Source organism: Parus major, chromosome 5 (assembly GCF_001522545.3).
Source record: "Parus major isolate Abel chromosome 5, Parus_major1.1, whole genome shotgun sequence".
NCBI lineage: Eukaryota > Metazoa > Chordata > Aves > Passeriformes > Paridae > Parus > Parus major.
In genome coordinates this window covers 56909381-56933187 of record NC_031774.1, presented here as the reverse complement: position 1 = coordinate 56933187, position 23807 = coordinate 56909381, and the positions used below count along the sequence as shown (strand labels likewise).

The window sequence follows — 23807 nt, the reverse complement described above, 5'->3', positions numbered from 1 at the left end:
CATTTAAAATGATCAAAGCTCTCTGTGAACCACAGCTTCTAAATTTCAGATAAATATAGGCACGCTGCTCTGTGTTTGTTTTTCTCAGGTTGCAAACCTGCTGTAGAGACCTACTTATTCTGGAGCAGGGGGAGCTGCTGGTTTGTCACCACGCGTTCAGCAGCCGGGAGGGAGCAGAACCCTCTGTGCAGGATGTGGATCTCCACTGCTCCCAACAGAGGGTCCAGACCTGCTCTGGCAGCTCAGAACAAACCCACCAGCAGCCCCTTTGTTGGCTGGAGGAGCCAGAGCAGCCCTGGAGTGAGAGAAGGCACGTGGAGACATGATGCAGGGGGACAGACTGCGTGGAGGGGAGGATGGAGATGGCCATGGCTGAGTGTGGTGACACATCCAGCCCACACTGACACACAGGGACAACCCTGAGCTCTTTGAGACATTGAGAAGCTCTGTGGGCTCTGGGGTATGGATGGAATCACATGCAAGGGCAGGAAGGTCCTGCCCCTGCCCACACACACACAACCACTCAGCTTGGTACAATTTATTTTGGCCTCCCCATTAGCTGGGAAGAAAACGTGGCAATTATTTTGTACATCCGAAGTGTCAGAACCCTTTGGCACATTTCCCTGAAGCTAAATAATTAATGAAGGGCTCTGATTTGTGTGAATCTTGTGGAATCATCAGACAGTGTGGAGTGACATTTACTTCTTGATGCCTGGGACAGGGATTTGTGATGATGTTTCCATCCTTTCCTGCAGCTGAAAGGGCGTGGCCTGAGGTTTGTTCTGTAAAAAAGATTTCTGCCCTGTTTAAGCTGCCACAGACATCAGCAGCCTTCTAAATATGAATGCTTTGCCAGTGATGGAAGATAAAATACATTCCTTTTCCACGCAGGAAAGACATCCTGCAAATGCAGCACCCAGCAATTTGTCTCAGTGCCTCATTAGAGTCAGCACATCTAAAAGCATTTTTTCCCCTCTTACTGACAAATAGGAGTCAAATAGAAGATACCAGGTGTGCATCTGCCAGAGGTGAGGCTCAGATCCTGCAGACTCAGCCACCAAAGCAGGACCTGGCCCCCAAAGCAGGACCTGGCCCCCATGGCACTGGGATTCCAGCTTGGCACTGGGTGGCAGAGCAAGCTGGTGTCCCTGCAGGGTCAGAGCCCTTCTAAAGGAGACTGCTGCATGGGAGGTATAGGAAGAGCTGGTGGGTGTCACTTTAGGTCCAGCTTTTCCTACAGTTTCTTTCTGAATCAATTCCCCACACAAAACACACCAGAGTTGTACTGAGCTATGACACACAGCTCTGTGTGAGCTGCTGCCCTTTTCTCAGCCCTCCCTCATTTTACCATCAAACTGCAAATAATCTGTTTTTTACCCTGAGGGAGAGAGGTTTTTAGTAAAGAGGAGAGGGGCTGCCCAGAGAACACATGGAGCTATTACAAGTGCAAATTGAGTATCTTTGGGGTCCTGAAGTGCAGAAGAAGGTTCAATCTTCACCTCTCCAGGAAGGAGATGAAAGTAAAGAAGAGTTTACATAAAAGCGGAACTCTTCTGATCCCAAAGGCCACAGCCAGAGTGATACCAGCTCCAAAACACACTGTCCCTGCTCTGTCTCGTGCATTTCACCTCTGAGCAGCACGTTCACATGCTCAGGGATTGGACTTTCAAACCTGTGCATCAACACCAGTCATTCACCTCAAAAAGCTGCCTCTCCCTAGAGAGATTTCCTCCTCACACAGAGTTTTGTAAAAACAGGAGGTAAAGGACTCCTTGTAAGGAAAAGCAAATAGTTTGGAAATCATGTACTTTAAGTCTGTGCCTGGTTCTGCCTCATCCAACACGTGTTTCCATGGAAGCAGAGGAGGAAACGGGCAGCCTGTGGCTGCAAATCACAGCAATCTCAGTGCCTGCTCACAAGCCTGGAAAGACAAATGGATCATTAAAAATAAAATAACACCTGAAATTTTAAACATCCCTTTTGATAGTAGGTAAGTGGTATTTAGTGCTGCAACATTCTCTTGAGGGACAGGGGTTCAAGTCCATCACAGCTGAATGAAACCAAACTTGGGCTCATTCTCAGAGTATGCGCCAAATAAAATGATTTTTGCTCTTTTGTTGGTCACATTGGTGTAGTGATTGTGTGAGCACAGAGAATGGCAGCACAGCACACAAAGGCAGTTATACAAATGGAACAAAAACATGTTTTCAGCTTGGTTTGGAGGAGTGAGAGAGACCAAACCAAGGATGGTTTAGGAAATATGAATCGTTTGGGAAAAGGAAAGGTTTTATGTGTTGATCAAACCTGTTTCTGATCTCAGGATCAGAAAGTCTCCTCAAGTCAAGCTGTCAGTCAGTCACTTGTCTTATCAACATGTCCTTTGAGCATAAACTTGTTTCTGACTATAACTATGAAGCTTTTAAACGAGCATCTTGAGGCATCACCCCATCCAAAGAAAACACACAATTCCTAACAGTCCACAAGCCAGTCGCAAATACATCTTGCTGCTGAGCCAGGCACATTTCATTGGGAGTAATTATCATTTATCCCCAGGTAAGAGCTGCCTCTTGGCCAAAATGTGGCACTGGGTGACTTGATTGTAGCTGCTCTCGAGTGGCAAAGCTGGATCTACCTGGTGGCCTCGTGCCAGCTCCCAGCAAGGCACCAGGGCTGATCTGTGTGCAGCCATTACAGGATAAATGCAAAATGTCCTTCCTGCACCCACCCCCCTCAGAAAAACATATATCTCTTTTATAGCAGCCTGCCTTGTCCCAAAAGGCTGCAGAATCTCTCAGCAGCAGGTTTGGATTGCTTTTCTTTCTTGTTTATCAGGCAAGAAAAATTAGGCACACTTACAAAAGCTGCCAATTAGAAGACAGAGTTGCAGACTCCTGAGTTTTATATGAGATTTCCTCCCCCCAGCTCTGTGTGCAATGGATTTGGAGCTGTTCTCTGTAGCTGCCTGAGTGCTGAATTTCTGAATACTGTGGTCAATACTGTATTGAATAACGATAGCTATGATCTAATGACAGCTCTGTGTGTGTCTAGGACTTAAGTTTAGTAGATTGTTTTCAGGCAGAGAACAGCAAAAATTGAAAGAATGGGTCAAATCTATTATAAACTACACCCAAACAGGGAAATATGAGAGATGAAAATAAATCTACTGGAGAAAATTAAGAGATTTAGTTTGTACCAGGACTGACCCTATTTTCAGAGTCTGCAAAGGTCCCAGAGAACTCAATACCAGCAAATCCCAGTGAACAGATGGGAGTACCACAGAAGGTATCCTGCTTCCTTTAGAAGTGTGTGAACACATGGCTTAAGGGAGGGTGCACTGGATTGGTTTTCATCTCTGGCTAGTGTTTAATATCCTTCATCTCACCAGTAGAAATTGCCTGGTGATACTGGCAGGTGTCTTGAACTGTGATAATCTGGGATTTTTCCCTTTTTTTCAAAAATATGGATGTCAAATCATAATAATGGTTTGTGCATTATTATGATCTGATTGAACTGTAATAGTGATTTATGGGTTGTTTTACCTATGCTGTTGATAAGCCACTGAGTGTCCACTGGGCACAAAGGCCTGAAGGTGAAAGGCTCCTGTGTCCTATTCCCAACTCCAAGCCCACCAGGACACACCTGGGAGTGTTCAAGTTCAAGCTGAATGGGGTTTTGAGCAACCTGATCTAGTGGAAGGTGTCCCTGGCCATGGCAGGGGGTTAGAACTGGGAGATCTTTAAGGTCCCTTCCAAACCTAAGTATTCTGTGATTCTAGGGTTCTGTGAAAAGGCTCTGCAAGTTTTAAAAATGTATAAAGAAAGGAAGAGCACTGCAAATAAATTCTTGGACCAAGTAGGAAGGAAATGAAAGGTGAGCAGAAAGCTGATGCAGATGAGCCTGCACTAGGAGGATATCAGAAAAGCATTTGCTTCTAGACAGTCAGAGATATTGATCTGCAGTCACACAGCAGCACAGGCTGGACAGGAAGCATCATCAGAAATTGGCTGAGGGAAAAGGAGAAACATGTCAATAAAATCAAGCCGTGTGTCAAAGGGAGGAGGAGGAAGGAGGAGGCCAGCAGGGCAGCCTGTGCTGGAGCCATGGGTGTTTACCTCATGCTGTGTATCAGTGACCTTGAGGGTGATGCCATTATCTAATGATGCCACATTGTAGGAGGCACAGAACAAATTAATTACAAATGAGAGATTAGGCTTACGGTCTGATAAGCAGCTCACGGAGTTCAATGGAGAGAAGTTTTAATGAGATTAAGTGACAAAGCCATCACTTAGAAGGAAGCATTAAACAGACTACAGACAAGGAGAAAGAACTGGGGGCGAAGGCAGAGAACTATTAAAACCATCTGTGTTATTAAAAGAGGAGTAAACAAGGCCTGTGCCTCTCAGGGAGAAATGGGGATGATAGTAAGGCGTGCTGGCACCGCCGGTGGGAACTGTTCCCGTGAACGTATTGTATCAAGCATCTGAGTCAGACTTGGGGATATTGATGGGAAACCCAGCACAAACTTGGGATTAACACCAGCAGCAAAGCACTGTCTGGCTTGGTATGAATAACTGCAAGCAAGAGCCTGGAGAGGAGGTCCAGGAGATCTGGATGAGTGGGATATGGCAAAGGGTTGGAGACGGCTTGATGGAGAAGAGTTTTGCTTTAGCCCAAGAGGAAAAAAAGAGAAGGATAGTGGATGGTAGCAATCAAGGAAAGAAACTGACCAGCAGTTAATGTCAGGCTCTTAAATAATAATAGCTACAGCTAATGATGAATAATTAAAGCAGAGCACTTGGTCCTCAGGCCCTTGCGTAGTTCCGTTCCTCTAATGCACGGCAGGAGCATCATTTATAGCATGTGGCAGGAGGAATCTTGTGATCACAGGGACTGGCTCTGCTTCACCTACCAAACCCACTGCATCCTTCTCCATGAGCTATATTTAAAGCTGAGTTCAAATAAAATGGGAATGAGAGCACCTTCAAATTGGACTGATCGGACACCTGGGGTGTGGGGATTGGAAATAATGTATTGTGTTTGTGTGACCTGCAGGCAATGGGCTAAAACAGTTCCTGGAAAGGAGGAGAGACATCTCTTCATTCAGCATCAGTGGGCAGACTTCTGTATGGCTGTGTTAGGCACATTTCCTCATCCTTCCTCTCTGAGATGGGACAGATGCTCTTGGGGCACACGGGGCTGACTGGCACTGTCAGGCACACAGGGAGTCACTAACACACAAGTTTGCCAGTTCTCACCTCCCAACTGCCTCTAAGTATGGAAAAGGTTTGAAAAAAAAGCAGAGCAGACCCCTTGTTTTTCTCCCCTCTCCTTCACCTTTCCACCCACCACTTCACCCAAAGGGTAACACCATTGTGAGGGGCCTGAAAAAGGAGCAGGCACCAGGAAATGCAGGGCTGACCCTCAGACAACACAAAAGTTGGCAATTCTGCATTTAATAATCCTCCTCACACTGAAATTCATCCTGCAAGCTCTCCAAGGAAAGAGCCTTACTGCTTGCTCTTATCTTGGCTAACAAAAGATCCTGATCTTTACTGGGTCTCCAGGCACTACATCTAAAATAAGATCTAAAACCAATAATCAGCCCAGAGCTTTCTTTTTCCTGAGAAATCAGGGAGCAATTTGTGCATGTTAAGAAACACATCCAGCACTGCGGCCTTTCAAAGTCATCTGCTATTCCCTTGACTTCCCTTGCAATGCAGATTATCCAAATGCAGATCCCTGGGTGCTCTCTGATACACAATCCCAGTAAATATTTACATCCTCTCTCTTCCTATTTTGGGTCAAAAAATGCTAAAAGGATGCATAGAGGATGCCTCAACATTTTACATTATGGTCAGTAAAAGTGGGGGTGACAGCTGAAAGTGTGTTGCAATCTCACCTTTGTGGAAAGATTCAAACTCCTACATTTAATCCTGATTTACAAAAACTGCAGGTAGAGGGTTATACATTCAGGTATGATGTGGGTCTATGCCTGACTCAAATCCACAAATAGAGTCTGCAGCTCTGAACTCCAGCCTTGCCCACAGGGCAAAAGCAAAGCTCTCATCTGAATAAATCCTGAAAATCTCATCTGCCAGCATCTCCAACCAGTACAACAACAACAGGAGCTGAAGCCAAGTGCTCTGAATATTTCCTTTCACAATACCCAGGAGAGCACAGCTATATGTAACAGAGATATTTACAGTGTTTGAGGCAACATTTCTACTCTTAGCAGACACAGAGGTGCCAGGAAATGATTCTACTCCCCCAAGCAGGATCCAAACCACAGCACAGGCAGGCCTGTGAGGCCATGATTATCACACTGACCTTTTTAACTCTCCCTCCATGTAGCATCAAGCATGAACTAAGTGACCACTGCTCATCCAGACTCTCCTCTTGGCTGCTCCTGTGGCTTGTAGTGCAGAGAACACTGCAAAGGCAATGCCCCTGCTCAGATTGTCCCCAAGAAGTGCCAGATCCCAGCTGTGTTAAGGAACAGGCTTCAGTTCCCTCCCTTCTGTAACTTTTATTAAATTCTTTTTCATTTCTTTTTTCTCTTTCTGATTCTGCTGCACTTCTGTACTTTTTCCAGGTCCCACCTCAGCTTCTCCTTCTCCCTGGCCATTTGGTCAAACCTCTCCATCAAGTGCCTGATCTCTGTTGCTGGGCTGAAGGAGGAGGAAAAGGAGGAGGAAAAGGTCATACCCTGTGTCTAGTTCAGACCACAAGCCCTCCAAAACTGATAAGCAACCCCAGAGACACAGGTAATATCCTCTCAGCCACATCACTACACAGTAAAACTCATTTTCCAGAGGTTCCCCCACAGCTTGCAGGCAATGTTACCCCAATTTCTGGGGTAAGTATCAGAAACAAGGGCACACTCTGTGTCTCAGACTCCAGCACCTCCCTTCACATGTAGTGCTGTAATGCAGAGCAGTGTGAGGAGCCATTGCTGCTCTCTTTCTGTGGGATTTGAAGTGAGGAGAGGGAATAGCTGCAGACAGCTGCCCAGATTGGTCAGGGAAAGGGCCTCTCACCTGGAGAAGAAGCACTGAGGGAAGGCACTGATAGAACTGAACAAGGGGTGCAGGAACAGAAGGAAGCAAGACTCCTTGAAAAGGGATAAGAGATGGCATGTTCCCCAGGCAGGTGAGCCTGACAAGGGTGAATCTTTCAGTCTGTGTGGCTCTGCATGCTCCATGAGTTGCCCTATCAATGCCTCTGACCCTAAGCAGTGCCCTGTTGGCCATTTCCAGCTCTTTGCAATGCCTCCCCTCAAAGGGAAGATCTCACATCCCAAACTGAGCTAATCTGGGCCCACAAACATCACTAAAGTCAGTGCTGTGTGCACAGCCAAAACATCCACTCTCTGCTTTAGAAGAGGCCTGCCCTGACAGCCACTGGCCCCTCAAGGTGGGATCACTGCCCCCATTCCCTGGGACCTCTGTGACACTGGGACTTCTGGCTAACACACCCTTTAACATTATTCCTCCAGCACCCTCATTTATTTCCTTTTGCAATGTCAGTTTTCCCAGCCAGCTCAATGAATAATTCAGCAACATCAAACACGTGCCAAAGCTGTTTCAGTTCTTAGTAGGATCAGTTCTTTGGTCGTTTTCTGCATTTAAACTTAATTCCAATATAATCTCCCCTTCATTGCTGCTGGAGGAGCAAGATCTACAAGTAAAAAGCACACTTGCATAGTTATATGGAAATATAACAATATATATGGAAATTCCCTCTTTGATAGGCATGGTGTGCTGCTAATCATTCTGCTGGATGCCTTACTGCTCCTGCTCACTTCTTCTGTTAATGACAGAAAAAACAGCTATATTTTTTAGAGACTTACATCTATTGGATATTAGGTTCAATAACCATGCAATAAGGATAATATCACAAACCAGAATTCAGAAAAAAACTGAGGTAATTTCCCAGTTTTGTTGTGTGTTCCTGGTGTTACTGCAGTGAAAGCAATTCATCACACCCAACAAATCAATTACTCACACAATAAATTAGCCAATATCAGTCCTTTTCCAGCAGCTTTTCTAGACAAAAGGGGATGTGCACGTGTAGCAAAGTCAGTGTGAGACATCCAGCTGCAATAATTGTGACCATGAGGGTTAAGGTGAGCGCTCATTCCAGAAGGCACAATTGCTACTATTGCTTTTATTAAATCCCACTCATTTTATCACTCCCTGGCTGGAGCAATCAGCCCTTCACTTTCAGCCAAGGGTGAAATGTGGCTCTGTTTTTGCAGCATCAAAGCTCCAGTGCAGGAATCCCAGACAGACAGGGAAAACAGCCTGTTCTCCCTCTTTGGGAAGTACCTTCCAATTCCTTGGCACATCTCTTGCACTTAACCCAAGAAAGCACAGCTGTTTGTGTTTCAGTGTTTCAATGCTTCATTAGCTGATGAAGTAACCTTCAGAAATCCTGGCTATTAATCTCTGCTGGCTTTTCTTCAGGCTTCCCTGCTTTGTTCATTGCTCAGATACAGACCTTGTTTTGTGGATGCTATCAGAATTTCATGAGGATGAATGCAAGGACCCCCTCACACACTCCTCTGTAAGGAACTGTCTCTGTTCCTAAAAGAGAGCAGAAAAACCTGTCTGTGCAATGCCTGCTTCTGCCAACAGCACACACTGACTGAGCAGAGATGCTGGGCTGCCTTTATGGGAGTTGCTCAGAAAACAGTGTCTCTGGGATTGTCAGAGGCTGGATTTTGATCTTGCACCACTGTGGATCCCAAATAGCACCAAGCAAGGCAGAGAGCTTCTACCAGCCAGGCCATGTTGATACAAAACCTTGGAAATCTGAATCAATTTTATCCCTTGAATTTTGCAGTCTCATTGCACCTTCTATTCAAAAGATAAGAAGCTATTAAAAAAAATTACTTTTTTCTCATTTGTATGAAATGTGTTGCTCTCATCCCAGATGGATGATGTAGCAGCATCAAAAGCTGTTTCCCTGACAAATTATTTTTTAGGATCCAGTTTGAAGGAGAACAGTTTTTACTGAGATTCCTACACTACCTGGCAGGCTGGATGATCTAATGACAAATCCTTAAGGCAAGCTTAATTTGCTGCCTTGGAAGCCTTATATCTCCCTTTCTAAGACATGGCTTTTTTGCAAAGGTAATACTGATTATCTGTGTCCTTTTAGTGCCTCTCAAGTTACCCCAGCTCAGAGGACTCCTGAGGTCACCTCTCGCTGTAGCTTGCACTCTCATGAACTGAGTTGTGAATTATTTTGATATGAACTGGGAGAAATCTTGTACATCTTTTCCAGTGATGCTCAAGTGTTGCAGGAAAGTATTGGAAGACTAATTCCATATAAAATCTCATGGCACCAGCTGGGAAAGGGTTGCTCTGAGCAAGTGATATCAAAGGGCTTTCAGTGCATAGACTCAGATAGAAGCTGCAAGGAAGATAAACCCCAAAACCAGAGGTTCTGGCATCAAAGCAACCCACCTGGGCAGGGATTTCCCCCCCAAAAAATTCACTTCTATGTAAGGTAGCTGCAAATCCTTCATGGTTTGTTTCTTCTGAGCCCTGAACATGCAGGAAACAGTTGCTCAGCCATCTTGAGTGGAGAAACACCTATTTCAGAAGTGCAAGGAGCTTTGTATCCCAAATTTTCAGAAATCAGGGTCAGCTGGACCCTCTCAGACCCAGAGCACTTGTGAAATTGGTCATCACCACCCAAAGACAAACCTTCACCTTCATTTCTACAGCTGATTGAAGCAACCCTGACATCCCCACATACCCCCACCACAAGCAGGCTTGCATCTGGCAGACCTGTGGTGGGGACAGGAGATTATTGGCAACAAAACCAACCCATCTTCCATGTGCATTAGGGTTTTTTCCACACTTGTTTGTATTCTTCACACACAAATGAAACACAGCAGAGCCAGAACACCAGAATGACCTCTCACCACCACAGTTCCCATGAAACCACCAAGCTGCTCTCAGAGCCAGAGGGGAAAGAGGGTATTTGTGATATCTCCCTGGAAAAAAAATAGCAGACTAAATTGCCCAGGTTGTGTAAAGGTCAAGAGAGTTAGAAAAAAAATATACTGCAGAGGAATAAAACAAAGGAATGTGGTAACCGAGGTAAGATGAAGAGCTAGTGACAAGATCATGAGACACTTCCTTCAGGGGGGAATTCAAGCCCTTGGATTGAATGTTGGATCATTGCATGTCCCTTAATTTCTATATTGTTCTGAACTGACATGAACTCAGCAGCTCCCCTAGGAGAACAAAAAAATAAATCCCCTTTTCAGTCAATATAGCTATTATGTCCCAATCAGCAGTACACCCTCAGAAGCTAAGGAAAAACACCAGGAAAATCAATACCCACCTCCAGGTTTTATTCCCAATGGAAATCTATCACATGCCCACCCTTCACTACAGTCAAATAAAATAATTTTAACTTCATGGTATCTACCAGACACAAATAGCAATACTCAGGGAAGTCATTATTCTGTTGAACATCTGAGGAAACAGGTTCAGAAATTTGTATTCCACCTCTCATTGAGACCTAGAAGTATATTTTGTATCACTGGAGCTTAATCTTAAATTTAAATCTGACCTGAAATGAGTCCAAACACTTCAAATTAATTAATCAATGAAACTGGTGAAAAAACACCAGCTCACAGAGCACTGCAGAGGTTAAGAAGCAGCATTTCTAGATCAGAAAACAAAACATTCTAGGAATTCCCTGCAAAACACTAAATTATGAGAAAACTGCATTCATGAGAAAAATATTCTGTGTTAGCAAAATAAATATATTTTGATTTTTCCTTCACCTAGTCTGTATTCCATTTTATAAACTTCCCTAAGCACCTCCTGAGCTAAAACCTTGACTTGGTATGGATGCTTCATCCCTGGAAGTGTTCAAGGCCAGCTGGTCTAGTGGAAGGTGTTCCTGTCCTGGCAGGGGGGTGGAACAAGATGATCTTCAAGATCCCTTCCAACCCAAACCACTCTGATTCTGTGAAAGATCTTTTAATGTGATTTACAAAAAAAACCTTACAAGCTGTATAGCTTTCACCCCTTTATCATTTATGACTTAGGGTTTGGGTTTTTTCCTGTTTCTGTGTGCCCAGAGTAAACATCACCTCTCACTATATATTGTGTCAGCCATAGAAAAGCTATCATTGCTATCTCATAGGTGCTAGATGATTCTCTGTCCATGACATCTCTCAAATCTGCTGGAATATGCAGGCAAAGCATCCATACATCCAGGCATCTGCAAAATCTGGCCACTGAGATTGTCAGTGTCACAGCCTTGTCTGAAAGCTGAGCCACTGATCCCTGACATGAAGAGACACCAAAAGGGACTCTGTGTCAAGATTTTGGCTTTTAAAATCTGTTTAAACTATGAGTTATTCTGCACTAGAGGTATGCCTGAATTAACAGAAAAATCACTCATGAAAGGAGCAGTTGTCTCCTTGCAGCCTTTCCCAGGAGCAGAACTGAGCCAGCTTTGGGTGCTCAGCTTGGTGTGGCATGGACACAGACATGGATATGGATATAGCAAGCTATGGACTCACAGAGACAAATGTTTGCACATTAACACATATTTTCTCTCCATTCCTATTGTTAGCAGGTTCTTGTTTGTCCACAGACACCTCCCAACTCTCTGTGCTTGGCCTGGACTTTGCTGTGCATGGCCCTGACACTTGAACATTTGACACAACCATCAGGTCCCTGCATAGAGTTAAACAAGTAGCTTTCTGGGGTTTGTTTGTTTGTTTTTCTACTGGTCACTATGTAACCTTGATCTGGCAGGAAGATTTTGTAAACACCATTGTGTGTCATATCTGTCAGAAAGGTACACTTCTGTCTGATAGCTGGCACTGATGACAGCTCTTCAGAGGCTGTCCCTTGCTCTGAAAAGAGAGATATATAAAAGCGGAAGGATAAAGCCTATAATTTTTTATAGCTCAGTACTTAACACTCACAGGCAGTGGAGTAGACAGCAGTCCCAGGAGAAGACATGTGATCCTCCCACGTTAGAGCTGTACCAAATTTTAAAAGCCCCTCTGAGCATCCAGTCACTGTGTTTAAGATGCTTTGACACACATGCATTAAAAGTTTGACCTTACCAAACAGATGGGGAGTAATTTTCAGCAACAGAGACAAAAATCAGGGAAGGAAAGAGATGCTAGAGGTGAAGCAGGACAAATACTCAGGCTATGGATAGCACAGGTTGTGGAATGAAGGGGTGAGATTTACTGAGACATTTCTGAAAGTCATATAAAGGTCATGCTCTGGTGTATGTACATGGTGCTCACTGTGAGAGGGATTATTGCAGTAATCACCACTGATCCCAGCCACTGCCCAAGCAAACTGTTATCCAGGGAGAAAATCCCCTGTTCTTTGCTTTGTTCTGATCCTTTCCAGGGTGCAGGCATCTCCTGTAAGTGACCACTCCTCACTTAGGGGACTCTGCTATGCTCACATCAAACCAGGACTCCAGGAAGAAGTCCCAAGTCAGCACGTGTGTATTTTTCAGCTCTGTGTCCCCTCTGCAGAGGGGACAGGTCACACTGCAACCACTCCTGAGGCCAGAAGGAGCCAAACTCAGTCCTTGCTCCCTGTAAAGGAGTGGAGGACAAATCCTGTACAGCACAGACCCTTTGGCATTCACGCTGCTCATTTCCACCACCATGGCCTGCACATCTCCAGCTTTGCCAGCTCAGCTCTGGCTGAGTTATCACAGCTTGATGGGTGACAACCTGTCAGGTGGCAGCTGAACTACATGAAATGGCCAGAAGTGGGGAGGTGAGGCAGAAATGTGTACCTGTGAAGTTCTCTCTCCTCCTCCATGGGCAGGGGAAGAGTCAGTGCTGCTATGGGGAAACTCCTCCAGTCATGGTGGCTGGAGGTGATGTCTGGGCCCCAATGGCAGGAAAGAACAGAGGCAGCAAGACAGCTCAGGAAGCTCAAAAACATAACCACAGAGGTAAAGAAATGAAGAAACCAGAACTGCTTAGCCTGAAGTAAAGAAGGATGGAAGAGTGTTAACAGTTTTTGAGACACACCTGGGAACTAGTGGAGGATCTGCCAACAGAGGCCTTTCAAATGAGTCACAAACATCTGTTAAGAGTGTTCTACCAGGAATCGTGGCTGTGGGCCAGGAGATGGGATTTTGGGACCTCATGGAGCTCCTGCTAGCCCACTCTGTCTGAGCTGCATTGGGTGGCATCTCTCCTTTAGCCCTCTCTGCCCGCAGACAGTGGCACCAAAGTGTCAGCACGGACTGACCCAGACTTGCAGGCTCCAACTCTCAGCTCCCCAAAACCTCTGCCTTGGCTGAGAGGATGGACAGAGATGGCAGAGGAGGCCAGAGATGACAGAGATGGCAGAGAAGGCCCCAAGCCACCTGACCAAATTGCTTTGAGAGCAAGGGGTTGGACCAGCGGCCTCCACAGGCCTCTTCCCACCGTAATCCTTCTGTGTGGGGGGAAAGTCCACAGAGGTTCACCAAGCTACTCCAAGATTTCATGGCAAGACCAGGACTAGGTTCACAGGTTTACTTCTCTGGACAGGTTTTCATCCCACTCCTCCTCCAGCATCACAAGGTGCAGACACTCCGCCCCCAGGCAGAACTTCCCTCTCCCCTACACCTTTTCCAAGCAGGGGCTTTCCAAAGGATGCAAAGCTGCTGGAGCCCCATAAAAAGCAAACTGAAGCACAGAAAACAGATGGGCCAGAGTGTGGAGGCACTTTCAGCAGATGGCACTAAAATATTAAACTAACATTACCGTATGCTTAAGCCTTGGCCTGGCTTGCTGCTGACTGCAGAGCCAGCCTGGTGAGAGCATGCAGATGAGAAACAAGCCTCAGATTGCTAAAGCACCCAACCAAACATCCCCTTCCCATGGAAAAATGTCTCACTAGCAGCTCCTCCAACAGCAGGGATGTGCTAACTCAATGCAGACAATGTTTAGCTGAACAAAAAACATTCCAAACAAATTCAGGTCTTTCCCAGATCTCTGCTGGAAAATCATTTCCTTGAGAAACTCTGTATAATCAGCTTTTTTCTGTGACACCAAATGGAGGAAAAGCCCACACTGCTTAGTGTTTGTCCACTGTGGGATAGGTCTGGACACCATGGGACAGCACAAGAGGCACCAGGAAGGAGGGAAAACACCTTCTTCAACCCAGGGCATTTGCCACTGTCACCCCAGAAGTGATCCTGACTGCAGCTTGTGACACTGCCTAAGAGACACCAGGATACCATGCAGAGATGGGTGGTCCTGAACCTTGGTGTCCCTCATGGGTGCTTAGAGGCCGAGCAGCCACCAAGGGTGTGTGGTGAGGACACACATTTGCAGGGGACTAACTGGAGTAGTGCTGTGAAAGCTTTTCATAAGACATCAAAATCAAGATGCTTCATGGCAGGTTGGCACAGGACTATGCTGTAGAACAATGTACTTGAAACTATTAATTTTATTTGACTGTGTGTCCAGCAGGATGCTGCCTGGAGCCTGGGTCCTGCCCATTGTGTCATCTAACCTGTGAGTGACAGCCCACAGCCCCAGGCCTGGGCTTTTCTTAAGTGAAATTCTGCCATAAAGCAAAAAGAAAATTAAAATAACCATTACTATAAATGTCCACATCTCTTTTCCATCCCGAGGTCAGGCATCTGATCTGAAAGGTGACAGGCTGCTGCATATTTCATTAAATGGATCAAGAAGAAGGAATCTTTTAATACTGTCACTGAAGGAGGGGCTGAGGAGAGACATGATCCTCCAGCATAAGGGAGATCTCCTCCCAGGACCAGGCCCTCAGGCTGTGGGACACCAGCACAAGGTAAGCCAGGCCATCCTGGCAGAGAGTGGCCAAAAGGCACCACAAGACAAGACAGGAAAGGACTCAGCCAAAGAGCTCCTTCTCAGCTTGAATTGATCCAGGGGTTTTTTTGGGCTTCTTGTAAAATGCCCTGGGTCAAAGGATTCATGTTTCCAGAACAGCAGGTCTTTTCTGAAATTCCCTGTATGCCCAAGCCATGTGCAAGTCCAGCACATAACAATTAAAAAAAAAGAATAAAAAGGAAGAAGAAACTGAGCTGGCAGCCCAGTTTCTGCAGTGTCACAGTCAGATATGCTCCAAGCCCTGTTGTGTAAGGGCTGTGCCCACCCCTGGGAGGAGATGCCAGGAGTGATGTGAGGGCAGCAACAGCCAAACAGCAGCTGCTTGTCTGCAGCTCTGCCCTCCCCTCTGTGCTCTGCAGGAATTGGCAGCACCAACACAGGGAACAACTGCACAACTCTGGCCAAAGCCCGAGGGGTGCATCAAGCAAAGCCATCATTCCGACCATGCGGGGAGAGGCTGCTTGGTGATCAACAGCGTGGGAAGGGCTCCACTCCATCAAATCCTGACAGCTCCAGTAAAATGGAGGTGGGAAGTCACTGCCCATTTTTGCTATTGCCGCTGGATGGCAATAGATGTTAAGCAGACATCACTGTACAAACCACGCATGCAACTGCTGTGCTCCACCTTGTTATTCAGGGGGATGGCTGTGGTGTCTGCACACCCAGCAGACACACCAGAGAGGTCCAGAGCCCACAGGCTGGCAGCAGCACAACCAGAAAGGCTGTTCCTGGGGTCAGGTTGAATGCTGGGCTTTTCCTTTGCACAGCCTTTCAATGCCTTTCCTGCACCTAAAACCAATTTTTGTCTCACCAGCTCAGAGCAAGCTCTTCTGATGAGCAATGTAAAATACATCAATGCTACGGATAGGGGTGAAAAAAGACCTGCTGGGATTGCAGTACCACACTCTGAAATAGTTAAGGTTTACATTGAAACTGATGGGGTACTGGTTTTAAATTACATACACCTGGCTATGAGCTGGCCAAGGGCCACAGAAAGATCTGCAGCAGGGTGTCAGAAACACAGGCAGGTGTGTTGAACAGCTTCATTTTATCTTGTGGAATAAACAAGAAATAAGAAACAATCAAAGTTCTTCTGATTTCTGTATTTAACAAGTACTTAGTTGCATCTTGTTAGTATTCTCTTAATGATACATAACTATGACTAAGATAATTCTCCTAATTAGTAAATGATGACTGTTCCTGCTTTGGGTGACATCACTCTGCTGCACCTCTGTCGTGTGTCACTGCCACTTCTCGCTGTGTTTTCGTCACTTTGGCTGAGTGTGGCCTGTGCCAAATGCCTGCCAGGTGCCTCTGAATTGGCACATGGTACAAATGTGATGCTGTGATGTCAAGCTCTGCCAAGACCTCAGGCTGGTGCCATGAAAGCAGTCCTTGAGAAAGTCATGCTCTGCCACATCATTTCCCTGCCAGACAATGTGTCTTGGACCCGTGGGAATGCTCTGGTTCCACCAAGCCTGTTAACACATCCCTCAGCTCACCTCTGAGAACTGATAAAGTGCTGGTATTCATGTGGATTTCCTGTGGATTTCCTGTGGATTCTCCCAGTGAGGGACCAGCTGTCCTTCCCCAGGAGAGGAGAGCCCCATATACCACATTTAACATAACAATTTAAATATTTCCCAAATATAGCAACACACCCATGACTAGAAGGCATTGTAAACTGAATCCTGCCATCATCCAGACTTTCTTATCTTGAACCCACCTCCTCATATCTAGAAATAAGCTTTAAAAAAAGGTACACAAGTTTTACCAACAGTACTCTCAAGAGGCTCTATGTTTTTGTTTTCCTTGCCTTAGGTACCAGGGTGTCTTGAGAGCAAAAAAGCACATACTGAATTAGTTCTCTTTGCACCACCAAGCAGTAATTAGCTGTCTTGTGAGGAAAAGTTCCTGCCTCTGCTGTCCTAGGGAAATAAAGAAAGGAAACAGGGACACAGGGGCAAAGTCTGCTCAAGTACACAGGGATTTTCTCTGACCACCATATGAGAACAGGTATGTTAGCTTCACTTTAGGCAATGACAGAAATAAAGGGAGTCATGAAACTTAGGCCAAAAAAATCTGAATATGATTGAGGGGTACTAAAAATTGTAACAGATCCTGAAATCTCAAACCAGAGGGACAGAACACTAGCTGTCCACATGATAGTCCCCAACTATTTTCCAAATTCCAAGACCAGATTGTTATTGTTCTGCCCAGAACAACACACACACACACTGGGATTGCAGAGACCCAATGCTAAACTGAAGGAGCAGTGTTTAAAGTTAATTTAATCAGCCCTACAACTTGTAGGATTTGTGGCAGAGGCTTGTCTAGTCCTGAAAAATGGGAATTGGGTAAGTGGGAAAGAAATGGTTTAAGCTCAGACTGTTTGTGAGGGAGATGAGATGCACAGCATGGCATTGGGAGCTCTGAGAGTCTGTCAGGAAAACACACTTACAAGCAATAATCATGTTTCTTATTCAGACTATTAATGTCATTAGTGCATTACCACCCAGAATCAGTATTAACATATTTTGTTTGTGCTGCAGATCTCAGCACAAGTTCAGGCTGTTTCCTGACCAGAAACACTTGGATTCACAGCACACAGGAAATGGGTTTTAAGTGTGCCACTCACACATGCCTGCCTCATCTCTGGAACACACCTGCACAAATATGGACAGAGGGAAAAGATGCTCATTAAGTAGAGTGAGGGGGATTCTTACCCTCCTCCAATCTCTCCAGCTGTTTGAAGGGAAGCAGCAGTTCTTTGAGCTCCAAAAACACATCTGACAAGAGATGTGGGCCCTTCCAGCCCAGGCAGGGGGATGGCAGAGGGGCAGCAGGGCAGGTGTGGGGCAGTGCCAGTGTCCCTCCCTCCCACATCAGCCTACAAAGCCAGGGCACACAAAATGCTACTTAAAGCTGGCATCGTGTAAAGAATAACTTTTTTGTGTGTGGTTTGTGACCCAAGCCCCCTAGAGGCTATAGGGACCCCAGCAGTGCAGTGACCACGTGCTGCCCCTTGATCCTCAGGGTTCAGCTCAGACTAACACCTGGAGTTGTCTCAAAAGTTTGGTGGGTCCTGTTAGACCACAGTGCCTGGCACAGCCAGCCTGGACACAGCTGGTCCTGCACTGCCTTGAAGAGATCCTATGGGGAGACAACTTAAGCTCACCTAGAAGTGTCTTACCCTTCCTCCTCACACTGCTGGGTAAAGGAAGGGGATCTCAGAGGAGCACACAGGATGTCCCCTAAGTCCTGCAAAGCTGGGATGAGCCACCCACTTCCCTGCACTGGAAGCATCCTCATTATTAAGAATGAAGGGTGTCAGCCACCATGAGAGAGATTTGTTTAAACTTCAGTATCACTGACTGGTTTGGGTTGGAAGTGGCCTTAAATATTTCACAGTTCCAACCCCACATCCACAGAGACACCTTCCACTGGACCAGATTGCTCAAAGTCCCATCAAACCTGGCCTTCAACACTTCCAGAAACACCCAGACTCACCAAACCCAACTCCTCTTCCCCTCCAAAATGTTCTCCTTTTTATTTTTTTTTTTCATAAATGCATCCTGAAAATCTTTATCCTTACACTTCTGAGAGGTGCAGGATCACATCCCTGATTGCACCCCTGCCCTGGGACCAGGCAAGAAGTATTTAACAGGTAAGATGTTCATTTGCTGCTCTTTGCCCTCCAGATGCACAAATCAGCTTTATGGTGCTGGGGTCCTTGCACCATCCTGTATCTACGCTTAAGCCTAAAAACTATTGTTGCTGGTATTTATTTTGAGGATGGGCAGGTCAGTGCTGATGTGTGGAATGTCACAGGCATGCCCAGCTTCCACCTGAGGGTATCCTGTGCCAGCAGCTCCCCCTGCTCCGCACTTCAGACATCTCCCCTGCAAGGAACAGGCACTTCTCCCTCCCTCCCCCTCCTCTCAGCAGCCTGCAAAAACCGACAGAACATCTGCATTTACCTTTCTGCTTATTTAAAAACGGCAGTAGGAACGAGGCCAAAGGACTTTTTTTGCCCGAGTCCTTGGAAGACACTTTACTTTGGTTAACAACAGTTTCTTCAATGGGTTTCTTCAGGATTACTCTTTCTTTCAGCTCCTCGGTGCTGACGGCAGAGGTCGGGGGCTCAGCGCCTATTTTTGGTGCAACAAAGGAGCTTTTCAGGTAGGACGAGGACTCTGCCAGGTTTTCCCTGTTCATCCTGCTCTCCGTCATTTTATTGGCCTCGTAGTCGGAGGCGTCGGTGCGCGAGTTGTTCTCCTCCTTGATAATGTCCATGACCTTGGGCTTCATCAGAGGGGAGTCCTGCTCCCTCTTGGGGCTCTCCTCGGAGGCCGAGGAGGCATCGCAGGACTCGATGATGAGCTCGCTGTCGAGCTCCGCCTCCCGCTCCTCCCGCAGGATGCTGTACTGGATGGAGGGAGAGGCGGGCGACGGGGGCGGCCCCCCGATGTGGCTGAAGGTCATGTAGTTGGAGTGCAGCACCTCCTCGGCAGCCAGGGGGTCCTCCGAGACCAGCTCGATCTCCGAATCGCCGGACTCGGCGCTGCTGGCTTCGTTGTCGGCGTGCGGGGAGGCGGCGGCGCGGCCGGGCTTGGCTCGCTGCTCCTTCTTCTCCGCCGGAGCTGCCGGCGGCCGCTGAGCCTCCGGGGGCTCGAAGGAAAAGCTCTTTGCTTCCTTGATGGCACTGATGAGTTCGTCCTCCGACAGGCTGCCTTTGCCCTGAGACTCTGAGCCAGACGGTTCTGCCATACAGGAGGAAAAAAAAAATTTAAAAAATATTTATTAATCTTATTTTCTAGAAATTTAGGGAGCAAACACAATAGATTTCAGCATGTAGTCCTCTAGCCTGGCTGGGAGCACAGAGTGTCCCAGGCTGGGATGACTAACAGGAATAACAGCTTGACCTTATACAGCATTTGCCATGCAGGTACTCCTTATAAAAGAAGCATCACTTACTGAATCAAAAGCTGAGGTACAGGCAATGCTGATCACTGCTTGACCAGTGGCTCAACACCGTGATTTTCACCAGGAAAATCTTCAATCAAGAGGAACATGGGCTGAGGATGCACATGACAGCATCAGACTGTCACCAAGAGATACTCATCTATTCTGGGGACAAATTCCCACATCATCATGGGTTCTGCTGATCCTAGCAACCCATGTGTAGTTACCTGCAGTTTTGCCAAGCTTCAACCTTCAGGTGTGGAAAATTTAAGATCAGAAACTTTTATCTCTTTTTTAAATTTATTTGGGGGTTGTTTTTTTCTCAGGGTGTGGGTGGCGAATTCTCTCTGTTTGCTTTTAGCTCACTTGGGCCCAAGAATGAAACCAATTTTTTCTCCTGTAATGCTTAACATCACCATAGAACCATATTAACATAATAATGAACCATATTAAAAAAATAATGACTGTCTCATTTGAAATTTTGAAACAAAAAATTTGAAACAAAACAAAAAGATTAACAACCTAGTCTGCGTTTTCTGACTGCAAATTCCCAGTCACACTGAAGCAGCCATCATGGAAATTTGTCCTCTGGAATCCTGAGTGTTCATTACCTAATTTAAAATCACTATTAATGTGATGGGGTTGTTAAGTGGCATTGCAAGTTGTGAGGCATCAAGAGAGCCACCAGGAAAATAAATCCCAAGTTTCTTGCAGCAGATGCTGGTGAAGAGCTCCATGACAGGACAGTGCCTGCAGATGACACAAGAAAGTTCTTCTGCACCCCAGATTGTGGCAGCAGGCAGGATTAAGGTGCTGGCACTGTTACAACGCACTCCTATCTGGATGCTGGGAATTTTCTGCTGCACTGGGAGCTTGTGCATCCTCCTCTGGCTGCAGGAAGCTGCGCTGCTCTCCTGCATCACCGCATGTGAGCATCTTCTCCCTGGGCCAGGACTGAATCCGGCACGAATCCAAACAGGCATGTGACTTCCAGCCCTCGTAGCGCAGCAACGCGCTGTCCCTGGGCTTCACCCCGCTCCTCCCTGTGCTGGCAGTGTGTAACTCCCAGCCCTGGCATTCACCTTGTGAATAAAACAGTCCTTTGTGGCCGGCAGCAGGGTGTCACATTTACCTCTGGCACTGGGAGGCGGATAAATACCCACGGCCTTTCAGCGCCAGCACAGAGACAGACCGTGTCTTCCTTCTCCAGAAAGATGGGGGACAGAGATTAAAAGCGAAATGTTTTCAAAAAGTCTTGGCCCAAGCAGGGGGTGACTGGCAGCTCTGCCAGAATGCTTGAGGGGTATCTAGGAGCCACGGCTTTGCTGGGTCACTGCGTGGGAATAGCAAGGGCAGGTTTTAAATTTCTTCATCACTTATGAATGTGGGGTCTGGGAGTGGAACATTCCCAGCTACAGGAAAGGGGGGGGAAATCCAGAGAAAACACCCCTTGTGAGCCAGCCTCCAGAAAGAAATGTCTTCTTCCGTGCCTAATGCGATGGATAAGAAGTTTTGATGGGATACAGATATGGAGTATCCCCAAGGCAGCCTGGAACAGCCACCGGGACTGAATAAGTAACAGTGCCTGAAATCCTTAATTACCTTGTAGCAAAAAGTGTAAATCGATGAACAGTGGCGTGTCTCGGAAGCAGTGTGTGATTTCACTCAGTCAAATAAAAGAAGAAAAATGTGGCTCTAAAGTCTATTCATTAAAGTTTCTGGCTGGTGCAGGCAGAATAAATTCAGAGCTGTGGTGGACTCTATCTCCTTTTCCTATGTGGAAATGCACAAATGCTCCCTCACTTTTCTGCAGGAACCAAATATTTCTCCAAGGGGAGGTATTAGTGTGGGTGTCAGACTGCCATTTTAAGGAAATTCTACTTTTTTTAAACTCTTCAAAATGAAATTGAAGCAATTGAAGTTTCAGCTTGGGGATGTTCTTTGTCAAATGTTCACCATTAAAGGGTTTTGATCCAAATCAAATTTAATTTTCAGTCTAAAAAACTGTTTCCTGCCACAGAATTTTATTCCTTTTCAAAACACTCTGCTGCTTTCATACTTTGGCAGTGTATAGTAGAGAAAATGAGGAATAGATATTATGCACTACCACAGTAATCAGACAATAAGAAAACATATAAACACAGGATTTTGGTGCTCTCCAATAGAAAGCAGGAGTCTTTTAGAAAGACTGGCCCTTTGTCCCTCCAGGCCCCTTTCTAAATGAGGTGACAGCATTTCCCTCCTCAGCACTTTATAAAAGCAGCACTTTGGCATGAAAACAGCACTGATTTTTAACAATTTAACCTTAATTTCTGCAGGGGCAAAGAGATGTTAAGCCAGCCATTAAAATTTTAATAATACAAACTCAATCAGTTGCATTTCCCTGATCCCATACACCTCATTTTTCTTGGGGAATTAGGGCAGACCAAGAGATCAGGGTGACCAAGAGACCCCCAAACCAACAGGATCCAGCTCAAACCACGGCTTAGATGAAGTTACCCCAGTGATGGCCACAGGCACACTGCTTCCCCTCCAGGAGAGATCCCTGAGGACTGGGCTCAGCAGGCCTGGATCCCTTTCCACACAGCAAGGGCAGCCCATCCTGAGCAGTGTGTTGTGATGGGGAGCACAGTTTGTCTCCTCCTTTCCCTTTGGCTACACAAACTGGTGCCAGAGCAGGGCACAAACACCTCCGGCCATGGAGACTTGTCAGTGCCCTCTCACACCCCCCATTGCACTCACCCCCAAATTCCATGGTAGTTCTCCACTGTGTAGGGTACAATTGCAATCCCTTCTTGAATAGCAAAACCCACAGTGCTCTGCACCAACACCAGCATTACCTGTGCCAGAGGAGGGTGGTGTGACAGATCCTGGGCTGTCATCCTCCGGCTCCGACACCGTCACCGTTGGCACCACCTCATGGCTCGGCTTCAGGCCGGTGTCCGGCTGAGTCGGGCTCGGCTCTTTGCTGGCAGATTCCTTGGTGCTTTCTGTCTCAGTGAGTGTGATCTTGATGGGGGTTGTAGCCACAGAGGGACTGTGCTGACCCCCAGACTTTCTGTCTTCCAGCAGGTCTTGTTCCTTGGCTGCCTTTGTGCTCTCTGAAGGCGTCCGCGGAGGTTCAGTGACGTGGCTGGACCCTGCGGGTGTTCCCCGGTACTTATCACTAAGGTCTGGGCTCTCATCTTCTGAGTCAGAGTCATGTTTTTCTTGGTACTTTATTTCTTCTGATCTACTCATGTCCATGTATTTGTAAGCTTCTACTTTCATGGGATCTGCTAAGGTTTTGTCGACTTCAGTAGACTCTGCAGGAGTCATCTCTATTCCCGAGTCTGAGCTAAACAAGCCACGGGACTCAAACCCAGTCACATCTTGAACAGGATGCCCCAGAGCATTAAAGCCCTCTGTGCTGCCTGAACAGGGAATGGGGGTGTTTTCCTGCTGGTAGATGCCCGTGAAATAGGTGGAGTCCCGCGGGGTGGTGTAGTGGACATCGGAGATCAGGGAGGTGTAGAAGGAGTTGTCCCCTCCGTTGGCAGTGGAGCCGTAGTCAAAGAGATGTGATGAGCCTGTGACACCTGAAGCAAACACACAAAAAAGAGGCACAGTAAGACACAAAGGCCTGCATGCTTGCTGCAGAGCCACACTCACCCCTGCTGAGTTTAGATTTGGTCTGTGAACTAGACTTGACTTTGCTTGCAAGCTCTTGGGGACTGTCTGTTTCTATACCTTTGGGCAATATAGTGGCACATCTGTCACACAAGGCTTCCAGCTGCTGTTCCATCTTCAAATAGCTGTAAGGATCCTGACAGTAACTAAGCATTCCTGGCCAATGTTTGCCCAGCCTGCGAGTAAAAACTTCCTGTGATTGCAACCTCACAACATCCCTCACAATCCAACCCAGGGGCTCAGCATCCAATATCCTTAAAATAAATCAAATATCCAATACTAAACCGGT

General features: G+C 46.5%; 1 protein-coding gene across 1 annotated transcript in view; it reads right to left on the bottom strand.

Annotated features, from left to right (window-relative positions):
* The window catches only part of RTN1 (reticulon 1), a 115685-nt gene that overhangs the window by 26366 nt on the left and 65512 nt on the right, over positions 1-23807 (bottom strand). The window contains exons 2-3 of the mRNA XM_015631595.2: positions 22690-23427; positions 18865-19647 (exon numbers count right to left, since the gene is read on the bottom strand). Of these exons, the coding sequence (XP_015487081.1) occupies positions 18865-19647; positions 22690-23427 (1521 nt within the window). The remainder of the gene's footprint in view (positions 1-18864; positions 19648-22689; positions 23428-23807) is intronic.